Source organism: Misgurnus anguillicaudatus, chromosome 6, assembly GCF_027580225.2.
Source record: "Misgurnus anguillicaudatus chromosome 6, ASM2758022v2, whole genome shotgun sequence".
Classification (NCBI taxonomy): Eukaryota; Metazoa; Chordata; class Actinopteri; order Cypriniformes; family Cobitidae; genus Misgurnus; species Misgurnus anguillicaudatus.
Genome location: NC_073342.2, coordinates 32,253,512 through 32,267,480, shown reverse-complemented (window position 1 = coordinate 32,267,480; position 13,969 = coordinate 32,253,512). Strand labels below are relative to the sequence as shown.

The 13,969-nt window shown below is 37.5% G+C and overlaps 1 protein-coding gene across 1 annotated transcript in view; it reads left to right on the top strand.

The window, feature by feature from the left end:
• nell2a (neural EGFL like 2a) overlaps positions 1-13,969 on the top strand; it is an 88,880-nt gene that overhangs the window by 35,747 nt on the left and 39,164 nt on the right. The window contains exon 13 of the mRNA XM_055191640.2: positions 11,573-11,698. Coding sequence (XP_055047615.2) covers positions 11,573-11,698 — 126 coding nt within the window. The remainder of the gene's footprint in view (positions 1-11,572; positions 11,699-13,969) is intronic.

The window sequence follows — 13,969 nt, the reverse complement described above, 5'->3', positions numbered from 1 at the left end:
AAAGATGCTATCAAACACACCGGCTTACAATGAACACGCAGTTGGAAGGAGGGGACGGTTTTCCTAAACGTACCTGTGGGATTTGGTTCGGGAAGCTCGCGAGAGAAAAACCTGCAGCAAAAACATGTTTTGGAAAATACGACTTATGAAAAAACGCAAGCCATGTGTAACCTAGAAATGTTGTCTGGTGAGACGGATTCACCGGCAGTGTCCTACTTTCAGACTTAATTTGTCACCTTGTTCTTTTTAACCTTGCTGGTTAGGACGTAACACCTGGTGCTGAGGTTTCCATCATTAACTATCTGCTCTTAGCTGTTTACATGGAAACCATTTGTAGATTCTGGTTGCGTATGCAATAGCTGTAGTTTTATTGACTGTTTTTGGCAACATTGAAGAGCATTCAGATGATGTGGGTGTATGATACTATTATATCACAGTGAAATGTTATTTTCGATGGAAATCTAATGGGAAAATTTGTGTAGTAGGGTTGTGTGACGATAGGCAGACATATGGACGATAGCGGGCCTTCATGATGATCGTTTGCATATTATATTATTATTATTATCATTATAGTTTTGCATTAACATTCCAGGATAACACGCACTTGCAACACCAACCCGCAATGCGTGCTTTTCCTCGCATGAGAGAGCTTGTAATGTGTTCCTGGCACGCGAGAAATTTCAGAGCGCCTGGGCATCAATGACACGTAATGGCAAGAATGTTGCCAGCTGCCCTTGGAGTTTTGTCCACCAATCCAGTGGATTGTCATAAATGAGTAAAAAGTGAACAACTAAATAAATTACCATAGTAAACTGCCCTGTATCGATGATCTCACAATGGGGCATATATCATGCAACACCTTTGATGATGCTTTTTGTGGACAATCCAGTATATTATGTGATGCTTCTTGTCATTAGATTCTTTGCTCTTTGATTTGGAATTTGATGGATTCTTATGATAATTTATAATAAATGAATGAGGGGCCATTTACAAGACAATGTCTTGCATGTGATATTCAGTTTATAGGCATAACTGAGAACAAAACATACAAAGAATTTTTACTGTTTTTGGATCAGTGGATGCTTCAGTGTTTTATAAGCTGGGTAAGGGTGACACCTAGCAAATAAAAGCGTCATTGGCAGGGAAGCATTTTAAGAGTTTCGTTGCAAAATGAGATAACTCCGTTTTTAACATTTTTGTCAAAACATGTTTATTATGTTATCATGTTATTATTTTGTTTTATGGTGCTACTTAGCTGTATTTTTTAAGTTATAAAGGTTTAAATCAAAACAAACCAACTGCAGTTAAACTGATAATAATTGAAATGCACAACCCAAAAACGAGATTTCTGAAAAATAAAAAAACGGAGTTATCTCGTTTTGCAACGAAACTCTTCATTTTTTCCTAATTGACAAGATAACTCGTCAATGGCGTGGAAATAGTTAATATATAGAATTGCCCTTGACAAGTTATCTCGTCAAATGAGAGAAAACGCTTCCCTGCTGAGTTTTTCTGGCAATCCGTATTTCCTCTATTATCCACAAGGTGGCGCTCTTACTCAACTTAGTGCAAACAGTTCAAACTCCATGTATGTTTTGATCATCGTTCTGAATCTTATCTCTATCAAATGTCCTTCACAAAACACCTTTTCTCAGCTTTTTGCTCAAAATTTGGTCTTTTTGAAGAAACCTACTCATATTTGAGAGGTGACAAAAAGAGAACAAATGAAGATAGGATGAATTTTAAAGCAAAGGGTCTGTTCTTTCATTTAATATATATTGGTTGTTTATATATTTAAAGTAGAATATTTTCTGGAAAGCATTAAACTTTTGTAAAAATCATAAATGCTGGCACTGGCTGGCAACTTTTTAAAAAACGCTGGCGGGGAAAGAGTTAAAACGCGTCTCTAAAAAAGTTTACAAAATTTGTCTGTCTTATAGTCCACCTTATTATCTATATAAGCAAAACTGCTCGATGCTTTTGCTTTCTTGATTGTTTGTATTTATCGCTCTGTATGTTTGCGGGCATGTAGTGTTTCTTTACAAGGTAACATCGCCATCTACTGGCGTGGCACACTTAATACTGCGTTTGTTGTTTTTGTAGATCCCTGTAAATAGATTTTTTTGACAGCTTTTGTAAATTTTTTTTTAAATGTAAGGAAAAAATTGTTTCAGTTTTTTACTACATAATTGTTGTGTAATATATCTATTTTCTTTTCCTATTCTCGTATTTATATAAAGTTACTTTATATAGCAACTTTGTTTTAAATCAAGCTGCTGAATTGTAAATAAATTTAATTGAAATATTACACTCTAAAATTGTCGTTTCAACCACAGCCATTTGGTTAAAATTAACTACAGGTTGTGAAATAATAACTGAATGATTTGAATACTTTAAAAAGTTAAGTTATAGTCAAAGTTTAAGGTAAATGCAGATAGCGGACACCAGCGAGACAAAGAAAGTGATGTTTTTATCAGAAAGTTGTTTATGTGAAACATTTATGTTGGATATATAATTTTAGTTTTTAAATATTTTTTATAATGATTGAAATAGATTTTACAAACTGAATATCTTATATTGCATTATTTAGCAAAATATAGCATATTGTCGTTTTCTTCAATATCTTGCAGTCCTAGAACGGTTGGGGAGTCCATTTTGGTTTAACAACCCAACATTTTATAGAGCGTATTTTATGTTACATTACATTATTTTATAATATGTATTCTTTACATGCTTTTTTTTTGGAGCTTTCCATCAAAGGAACAGACGTGTATGTGAACCCATGACCTTGCTAGCATACAGCAACACGTTCAGCAAAACTTGTCACCTTTACTGCCATGTTTCTCATCAAACATGATAGAAAATCACTAAACACCGTGGAAACCTTGCGGCAGACATGTCAGGTCCCCGCCTAACCTTCGTTATTGTCTCGCAACCCTGAACATCAAGAGATTGGAAAGACGTTTCCTCTCTTCATTATGCAGGCAGAGAAGCGTGGAATATCTCTCTCGACACGCTACATAGTTCTTTAAAGGCATCATGAGCATTGGCAAGTTAAAAATAGAGCTCTGTCTCTGCTGATGAGATCAGTCCTGTTTCAATATTTCATACGAGAGGTGGAGTGCCATGGACTCGTGGGAATACTCAAACCAGCAGGTTTCTCTTTCACACACGCCCAACCCGAGTGGAAAGCGTGTTTTCCTGCATGTTCACGCTGGTTTGCATGAGTTTCAATCAAACAGCAGAAGAGACGGATGATGAAGTGAAGTGTGTCCGGATTATTGTAGACTTCGCTGGAGCTCCTGCATTATATAACTGCAACATTGCATTCAATTCACACCTTCAGAGTCAAAGCGAAATGAAGGCGTTCATGACTCAAAACAGAAGAACATCATAAATCCAGCTCTGAATAACAGTTTGACTTATAGTAGATCTGTTAGTTAAAGGATGCTATCAGTCAGTTTAATTTTTGGTAATCTCTTAACTCTTTCTCCGACAGCTTTTTTTTTAAAAAGTTGCCAGCCAGCGCCAGCGTTTTTCATGTTTTTCACAAAAGTTTAATGCCTTCCAGAAAATGTTCTTCTTTAAATATACAAACATACAATAGACCAAATGAAAGAACTGACCCTCTGCTTTAAAAAAAACAACAAAAAAAACGTTTCATCCTACCTTCAGTAGTTCTTTTGTAATCAGCTTTTGAATATGGGTAGGTTTCTGCAAAAACACCACATTTTGAGCAAAAAGCAGAGATAATTTGATTTTTGTGACAGACTTTTCATAGAGATCCCATTCAGAGCGATCTTTAAAACAGACACGGACATGCAGCCGCTTGCCATAGGGCAATACTTCCGGGTTTAAAAAGTTGTGGAAGGGTGGATAATAGCAGTATTGCGGAAAGACGGAAAATGTCGTCATTGGCAGGGAAGCGTTTTCTTTTGATTGACGGCGAAAGAGTTAAAAAGCTTGATGACCTTGAGGCTGTAGAGATTGAAATGACTGTAAATTACCAGGGTAAGACTCTGTTCAATGATGTAAATGAGCCGTATACATGTAGTGAAGGACTGAATGCTAAGTAAATCCGGTGATGAATGTCATTTGCCGGAGGTCTAAATGGGGAAATGTTGGGAGGTGATCGGGGTAATTTGCTGTGACAGTAAAAGTTTTGTTGAATTTGAAGTGTAATTACTGTGAAGAATACACTCCTAAAAATAAAGGTGCCTAAAAGGTTCTCGATACCACAGAACAACCATTATTGGTTCCTCAAAGAACCATTCAGTCAAAGGTTATTAAAAGAAACCTTTCTTTTTTCCTTTGTGAAACAGAAATTTTCTATCAGTCTGGTTCTTCTATGTCATTGTGAAATGCTTTTATTTTTAATTGTTTAATGTCTGCAAACCCGTTGATATTTTATGCTTCCAACCAGTAACTAGTCTAAAAAAATAATGAGACGAGAGTCATGTAGATAAAAAAAATCAAGGGCCAGATTACTAACAGCTTGCGGCTGACATGCCAAGCGCTTCTTTTGCCATTAAAATACTCCTGTCAGGATATACTAAAGACACACAAAATTAGCGTTGAAAAGGCATGGATTCAAATATTTTTGCATTATTGCATATGCATTATTGCTCATGCATATAAGTTTTTCTTTCAGACACAAAATGTATGGGAGGAGATTATTTAAATGGTTTGCTCTTGTCAAATTTATTTATATTTGCGCCATTATTTAATGCCTAAAAAGCATGACTTACATTACGTACACACCAAATGCGTAGCATCATGTTGCTCGCTCTGGATTATTCGCAAGGATTTAATTTTGTGTCATGTGAATTTTTCGCTTGAGTTAAATATTTTCAACTTGCGCAAAGGCACGTTTGCAGTGAATAGCGCATGCTTTCTTGGCAATCGCGCTGCCCAATTTGCATTATTCGCATCGCCCCATGCGAGGACGCATCTGATTGCATCTTTGCATTGACTTTGTATTTAATCTACTCGTGCAAATCGTTGAACTTGCGTTTGGTGTGTATGCACCATTAGGGGCGATTCAATTTTTTTGAGCTAAAATACGCTATTTTAATTGTATTGGCAAGCGTGCTCAAATAGAGAGTGACACTAGGTTTCTAGATGCGGCAGCACTGCAGCCAGTTGAAAATACGTTCTTTTCAGAATGCCGTGTCGAAAGAATAGAAAAAGAACAAGGAAACATTGTCATAGTTGCGTTTTCTGCACAGTTTTAGATGCGATATGTGAACTTCCCCCATAAACCCTGTGCTCATTTGCGCTACTTTTGGTAGTTTGAGTTGGGTGAAGTAGATCAAAAATTAAGGGCCTTCTTTTGCCGTTAAAAAACTACTGTCAGGATTTACTAAAGACACACTGTGAAAAATTATCATTGAAAAGGCATGGACTCATTATTGCATATGCATTTATAAGAGTTTTCCTTTCAGAAACAAAATGTATGGGAGGAGATTATTTAAATGGTTTGCTCTTGTCAAATTTACTGATATTTGCGCCATTATCTTATGCTATGTACACACCAAACGCGTAGCATCAGCGTTGCTCGCTCTGGATTATTCGCAGGATTTAATTTTGTGTCATGTGAATTTTTTGCTTGAGTTGAATATTTTCAACTTGCGCAAAGGCGCGTTTGAGGTGAATAGCGCGTGTTTTCTTGGCAATCGCGCTGCCTAATTCACGTCATTCGTATTGCCCCGCGCGTCTGATTGCATCTTTGCATTGACTTTGCATGTAATCTACTCGTGCAAATCATTGAACTTGTGTTTGGTGTGTATGCACCATTAGGGGCGATTCACGTTTCGCATCTTTTCTGCTCAAAAACGTTATTTTAATTGTAGCCGCAAACGTGCTCAAATAGAAAGTGACACGATCATGTCTCGCAACACATTTGTGCTGCCCACCCGGTGCGACATGGTCTTTTTTTCTAGGTGCGGCGGCACTGCAGCCAGTTGAAAACACGTTAACTTTTCAGAATCCCGCATTGAAAGAATAGGAAAGAACAGTGAAAAATCAGAGAAAAATTTTAGACGCGAAATGTGAACTTCCCCTTAAACCCTACGCTCATTTGTGCTACTTTTGGTAGTTTGAGTTAGGTGATGTACATGGACACAGATATTTGTGCGACTGACCTTATTGCATATGCATTTATAAGAGTTTCCCTTTCAAAATTTATGAGGAGATTATTTAAATGAATCACGCAACACAATTTACTCAGGTTTGTGCTTGTAAATTTACTGATATGTGTGTCATTATTTAAGGCCTAAAAAAGCATGTCTTAGGGGCGATTTACATTTTGCATCTTTTGCGCCCACAAATACGTTATTTTAAGTGTAGCTGCGCAGCAAGCGCACACATATAGACGCTTTCATTGGCACACGTGCAGGGATGTGATTACGCGTCTTGTGCACCATGCTCTTTTTCTACTTCAACTATTCAGAAGACCGTGTCGAAAAATGCATACGAAAGGACGGGGGGGAAACGGTGCAGTCTCGTTTTTTTTGTTAACCGCCCCTTAAACCCGTAAGTGTTAGCTTTAGCGTAGCGTAGCGCAAGTTCTACCAGGAAACTCGAATGTTACGTCATTCATTTCACAAGGTGCAATCAAGTCTTAACCTATCTTCGAGTCTTTCTGGTAGAACTATAACCATTATGATTACACTGGTCATTATGGAAATGAAATTTTTTTATTGCCCTTTTACTCTCTTTCTATTTGTAGTATGCATTTAACTTTCTTATAAAAGTTTCTCTGTCTTTCATCCACGTCTGAACCTCTTGTGACTTTAGTCATCTCCTCTGAATGAGCTGTAAATGACAATCGATTACAATCTGATGTTGTTTGAGGGCTGAGATTTTTGTCAGTTTGTTTCAGAGCTCTCACGGGACGCACTCGCTTTATGAATCGCATCGTTCTGCTTTTCGTTTAGAGAGCGGTTTATAGGAGACGAAACAATTCATTAGGATTAATTCGGCCTGCCACAGTCCATTCTCTCTCGCTGTACCGCAGAAAAGTTCACTAGCTTTATTATGCGCTTCCAGAGCCGAATGACAAAGCGTTTCAGATAGCGTCGTGATTTATTGGCTGTAAACGCAAGGTAATGAGACAATAGCGGCACGTTCGGAGGACTTGATGCCGCCGTCCCTTTTTCATGTTATTGCAGCTTTGTAGTCATTGTGCCAAAGCTCATTAATTATTTAAGACATTTTCAAGGATTCTTCTCTTTGTGGGATTTTTCCTCCTGCATTAGAGTCGAGTGGATCTTTAATGACCGAGGTCTGCTCGTCGATGTTAAACTCTTTCTCTGTTAAGGACGAACATTCATTAGTATGAGCTCACGTGATGGGTTATTTACTAAGTGGAGTCTGCGCTTAAGAAATGTCTTTGCGACAAGGCTCTGGGTGTTTATCGAACCCTCGGTTGACGTGAGAAATCAATGCGCATTTTCTATTTAAAAGTCTTGGGGAAGTTAACCTTGCTAAAACCTCAAACTTGTTTTTTTAGCATCACGACCTTCTTAAAGATAAATACGTCCTTTATGCGAGGACGCAGGTGAAAATTGCAGCACATTGCAGGTCCATTGAACGTACTCAAAATGCACTTCTGTGTTACGCTCCAATAAACCTTAATACTTAATGGCTAATATAAAAGGCAATAAAGATGTCTGTGCCATTAAACTAGCTGTTATTCAGGTATCTACATTTTAGTTGACTTGATTGTAAAGATTGTCTTAAATCAACTCGTTCACGGTTAAATGTGGTCATCTGTTTTAAACTCTCATGTATAGTTTTGATCCACCATCAACACAATAAAAGAAGCACTTCAGTATATAAAGATAATTAGTCTAGTCTTGAAGATGTCATGTGTAATGAGTCTAAGTTACTCAATTCGTTGACGAGTTGGTTTTAAATCATATCCTTTAGCACATCTGTAGTGTGAGGTAGCTGTTATTAGACTTCAGCTGTTCATAAATGTGATTAAATGTTAGGAATATGAGCCACAAGCGCAGATCTGTGGGAGACCACTCTGTATCTTCTAGCATTCGGCCTGTCAGGCAAACACACAGTGTGTTATCTACCTACAAGCAGACAGACCACACTGAGAGAGAATAATGTCACCCACAGATAAAAGCTCATGCTCGAGTAGACTGAAACACTGCATACAAATCATAAAATACAACTCAAATAATTGCACAGTTGAGGAGCGAATTGCGAATGCTCTCAGCACGTATTATCATATATACGTTTATCAAATACCTTTGCTTCAAATCCACTTTATCCTGGCCTTAGGTCATTCAGAAATACCACTTTGTGGGCAGAATTGTTAAACGCCACAAACATTTTTCAACAGTCTTCAAAAATGCACAGAAGATAAACAGTTTACTTTGTCTTGTCCAAAGAAGTGTTTTTGAAGTTGAATTTTTTCCAAAAAAGCTTGCATGCAACGAACGTCAAATTTGTTAACTCTTTCCCCGCCATTGACGAGTTTTCTCATCAATTAACTCATTCACCGCCATTGACGAGTTATCTCGTCATTTATGAGTTCATATTTAACTAATAAATATGCCTTTCTGGACGAATTTCAAAGTGAAAGTGTAATACCGCTTTTAACCACCAGCCAAACCGAATGTATCAAAAACGGAAGTTAAAAAGATTTAATGATTTATTTTAACTGCCCTACTGAAAAATCCAGCTAAGACCAGCATAAGCTGGTGAGCTGGTTTTAGCTGGTCCCCAGCTTAGTTTTAGCTGGTTTTGCTGGTGTAGGAAGCTGGTTTTGCTGGTGTAGCAAGCTGGTCTAGGTGTGTTTTGGTCACATTTTAAGCTGGTCTAGCTGGACTTAGCTGGTCATGCTGGAATACCAGCTGGCCCACCAGCATGACCAGCTTTATCAGGCTGGGAGGACCAGCATAAACCACCTTAAACCAGCTAAAACCAGCTACCAGCTTATGCTCATTTTAGCTGGATTTTTCAGTAGGGTGCCTTTATGTTTGATAGTCATTCTGAGTCTGATCTCTAACATAAATTCCTTTACAAAAACGCAATTTTTTTAAGCTTTTTGCTCAAAATGTTGTATTTTTGAAGAGAAATATCCATATTTCAGTGGTTAAATTAAGTAGAAAAAGTAAATATATAATGAAAGATTTTTTCCCCATTTTGTTTGTTTGTTTGTTTGTTTGTTTGTTTATTGTTTGTTTGAAAGCAGAGGGTGTGTTCTTTAATTTGATATAATTTGTATGTTTATATATTTATAGAAAATAATTTTGAGTTAATGAGTTAAGAGAAAACATTTGCATGAAAAAAAAACGTGTTCCTGATGAATTTTTATGTTAATCTGTAATACCACGATTATCCACTTACCCAATTTATGAAAAAACTATTTACTAATTTTAAACTCTGTTTATGTTTTGATAATCGTTCTGAATCTGATCTCTAACAAAATTCCGTCACAAAAATGCAATTATTTCAGCTTTTTGCTAAACAATTTGCATTTGAAGAGTTTCGTTGCAAAACAAGATAAATCCGATTTTTAACATTTTTGTCAAAACATGTTTTTTTTTAATGTTATCATGTTATTATTTTTTCATGGTGCTACTTAGCTGTATTTTGTAAGTTATGAAGGTTTAAATCAAAACTTAGATAATGATATTAACCAAATGCTCTGTATTATACCTTCATCAAATACTTTAGCTTCAAATCTGCTTAATCCCAGTTTGTTGGCAGAATCGTTAAATGCAATAAAGATTTTTCAGCAAAGTCCTCAAAATGACTAATCAGATAAACAGTTTACTATGTCTTGTCCAAAGATGTGATTTTTTAGAAGTGGAATATTTTTGCAAAAATGCTAGCATGCTGTGAAAGTCAGACAAATTTGTTAATACCAATGAAAAGACTAAAGTGACATTTCTGAAAATAAGGCATTTCAATTACAGACTAATAATCTTTTCATTTCCATTAAAGTGAAATTACTAAAGCTTAATATAAGAGTAATATAAAAAATTCTTATTTACATGAAAACATGTCAGACGCAGAGGGTTTCACATCTGAACTCCATTTACTGTAGTAAATACTTGAGTAAAAAGTAAAACAGAAATATGAGCGGTCTTCAAGAGGTCTGTGATAGTACTGCATAAAGTTCCCACATTAACATCTATTAAGTAAAATTTAAATGTTATGTAGTATGTTAACAGTATATAACTTACAAAGAATGATTATTTTAATATATTTTTAATGTAAGCTTCATAAAGTATGTAAATGCATTATTATAGTTTGCTTAGTTTTATTACAGTCCCCCTGTAGTCCATCATTTTATCAGGTAAAACTTTTAGCATCATAATAGCATAAAGTTTTTCCTATAACAGTCATTTCTTTGTGCTTTAAAACAGCTTGTGTAACTACACTCATGCCTCCTTTGGTATATGCGGTTCATTGAATATGCAAACTAGTCCCCGACCATAGATATAAATGTAAATAGATGCAACATTCGGCAGTTTCAGACACATAGCTGCTATATCCGGTTTCACGCAATGCATACATGAACTGTGCATCTGCAACACTCACTCATTTTGATCCATTCGTAAAAAAAATAATTTTATTCGTAATTTACTTTTAAAGGTGCGGACATCTAAAGTGTTTATATATGGAAATAAAATGCATATGAAGTAGTGGTCAGACAATATGCTTTCAAGACTTTTTTATTTGGCCTGTGCTGTAATTGTTACTGTTTTTTTTTTTGTTTGTTTACAGGCGTCAGGATTCTCGTGCACATTTACTGTGTTTGTGTCAAACTCTGATTTATGAGTGCTTCACTATGATTGATTTAAACACAGAAAAAACTAACAGGAAAACAGAGTTGAGTACTCGTCTCTTTGACTCTTATATGTGGTAAAGCAGGGTGTGTGTACCGCGGTATCATGACACACACGACAGGAGGACGGGCGTTTATTCAAAGTGTAAGACGCAGCGATTTACTCTTGACTGAATCAAGGTCATTGGATTTTCTCCAAGCTGAAAGCGTGTGCCTTGTGTTTTGTGTGCGTTTCTGAAGGATGATCTGGTAATTCTCTTTCAGAATAGAGAGGTTTAATCACACAAGCTGTAGATGAAGTGAAAGTTAAGTGAATTACTGGAAAGAAGAGAAATGACAGAGGTTATGCTGAAGGACAAGAGTTCGAAGTAAATTGGGTTAAAGTTTCAATTGAAGCCCTGAGCCATAAAGCCACTTTGAATTGATCAGAAATACAACAGTACGGTGCTGAGGAAAATTCATAAGGCTTTTTATTAGATCTGTAAGTCTATGAGATTTGATTTAATACCTTTTATTTGATCGCAGTGTGATAAATTTAAGGAGTCGTGTCAAATGGCCGGGACTTGGCTCTGCCGTGTGTTTACTGGTCTGATGAGATCTTTCTCTTAGATTACAGAGTCACAGAATGAATCTTGACTCTTGAATCCAGAAATGATCTTGAGTTTTATGTCATTATCGTTCTCCTCATATAATCTGAAGTATGCACCAGATGTTTTTCTAAGTGGATGAGTGATTTATTTTCTGATGTTTTCACAGATATCGATGAGTGTGCTGAGGGCAGACACTACTGTCATGAAAACACACAGTGTATGAACACAGCCGGATCCTTCATGTGCATCTGTCACACTGGATTTATCCGCATTGATGATTACTCCTGCACAGGTGAGACATTCATTCATTCATTTATCCGTTTCTCAGTGTCTGTTAACTAGGAATTAAACCAGTTGCTTAATCATTTACGCCAGCTTAGTGCAGTGAAGGATTCAAGACAGACCAACCAATCACTGCGCAGAGAATCAAACAACCGCAGTGCACAGAATGAGGCTTAAACAATCACTGCCCAAATGCTTCAAAACAGACCAACCAATCACAGCACAGAGAATCAATAGTGAACAGAATGAGGCTCAACCAATCAATGCACTCAAATGATTCAAGACAGACCAACCAATCACAGCGTAGAGACTCGTTCAACCATAGTGCACAGAAAGAGGTTTGACCAATCACTGCACCTGAATGATTCCAGACAGACCAACCAATCGTAGCGCAGAGAATCAATAGTATACAGAAAGAGGCTTGACCAATCACTGAACCTGAATGATTCGAGACAGACCAACCAATCACAACGCAGAGAATCAATAGCGAACAAAAAGAGGCTTGACCAATCACTGCACCTGAATGATTTGAGACAGACCAACCAATCACAGCGCAGAGAATCAATAGTGAACAGAAGAGGCTTGACCAATCACTGAACATCAATGATTTGAGACAGACCAACCAATCATAGCGCAGAGAATCAATAGCGAACAAAAAGAAGCTTGACCAATCACTGCACCTGAATGATTCCAGACAGACCAACCAATCGAAGCGCAGAGAATCAATAGTATACAGAAAGAGGCTTGACCAATCACTGCATCTGAATGATTCGAGACAGACCAACCAATCACAACGCAGAGAATCAATAGTGAACAGAAAGAGGTTTGACCAATCACTGCATCTGAATGATTCGAGACAGACCAACCAATCATAGCGCAGATAATTAATAGTGAACAGAAAGAGGCTTGACCAATCACTGCACCTGAATGATTCCAGACAGACCAACCAATCGAAGCGCAGAGAATCAATAGTATACAGAAAGAGGCTTGACCAATCACTGCATCTGAATGATTCGAGACAGACCAACCAATCACAACGCAGAGAATCAATAGTGAACAGAAAGAGGTTTGACCAATCACTGCATCTGAATGATTCGAGACAGACCAACCAATCATAGCGCAGATAATTAATAGTGCACAGAAAGAGGTTTGACCAATCACTGCACCTGAATGATTCCAGACAGACCAACCAATCGTAGCGCAGAGAATCAATAGTATACAGAAAGAGGCTTGACCAATCACTGAACCTGAATGATTCGAGACAGACCAACCAATCACAACGCAGAGAATCAATAGCGAACAAAAAGAGGCTTGACCAATCACTGCACCTGAATGATTTGAGACAGACCAACCAATCACAGCGCAGAGAATCAATAGTGAACAGAAGAGGCTTGACCAATCACTGAACATCAATGATTTGAGACAGACCAACCAATCATAGCGCAGAGAATCAATAGCGAACAAAAAGAGGCTTGACCAATCACTGCACCTGAATGATTCCAGACAGACCAACCAATCGAAGCGCAGAGAATCAATAGTTTACAGAAAGAGGCTTGACCAATCACTGCATCTGAATGATTCGAGACAGACCAACCAATCACAACGCAGAGAATCAATAGTGAACAGAAAGAGGTTTGACCAATCACTGCATCTGAATGATTCGAGACAGACCAACCAATCATAGCGCAGATAATTAATAGTGAACAGAAAGAGGCTTGACCAATCACTGCATCTGAATGATACGAAACAGATCAACCAATCGTAGCGCAGAGAATTAATAGTGAACAGAAAGAGGCTTGACCAATCACTGCATCTGAATGATTCAAGACAGACCAACCAATCACAGCGTATAGACACGTTCAACCATAGTACACAGAATGAGGCTCAACCAATCACTGCACCTGAATGATTCCAGACAGACCAACCAATCGTAGCGCAGAGAATCAATAGTATACAGAAAGAGGCTTGATCAATCACTGCATCTGAATGATTCGAGACAGACCAACCAATCACAGCGCAGAGAATCAATAGTGAACAGAAAGAGATTTGACCAATCACTGCATCTGAATGATACGAAACAGATCAACCAATCGTAGCGCAGAGAATTAATAGTGAACAGAAAGAGGCCTGACCAATCACTGCATCTGAATGATTCAAGACAGACCAACCAATCACAGCGTATAGACACGTTCAACCATAGTACACAGAATGAGGCTCAACCAATCACTGCACCTGAATGATTCCAGACAGACCAACCAATCGTAGCGCAGAGAATCAATAG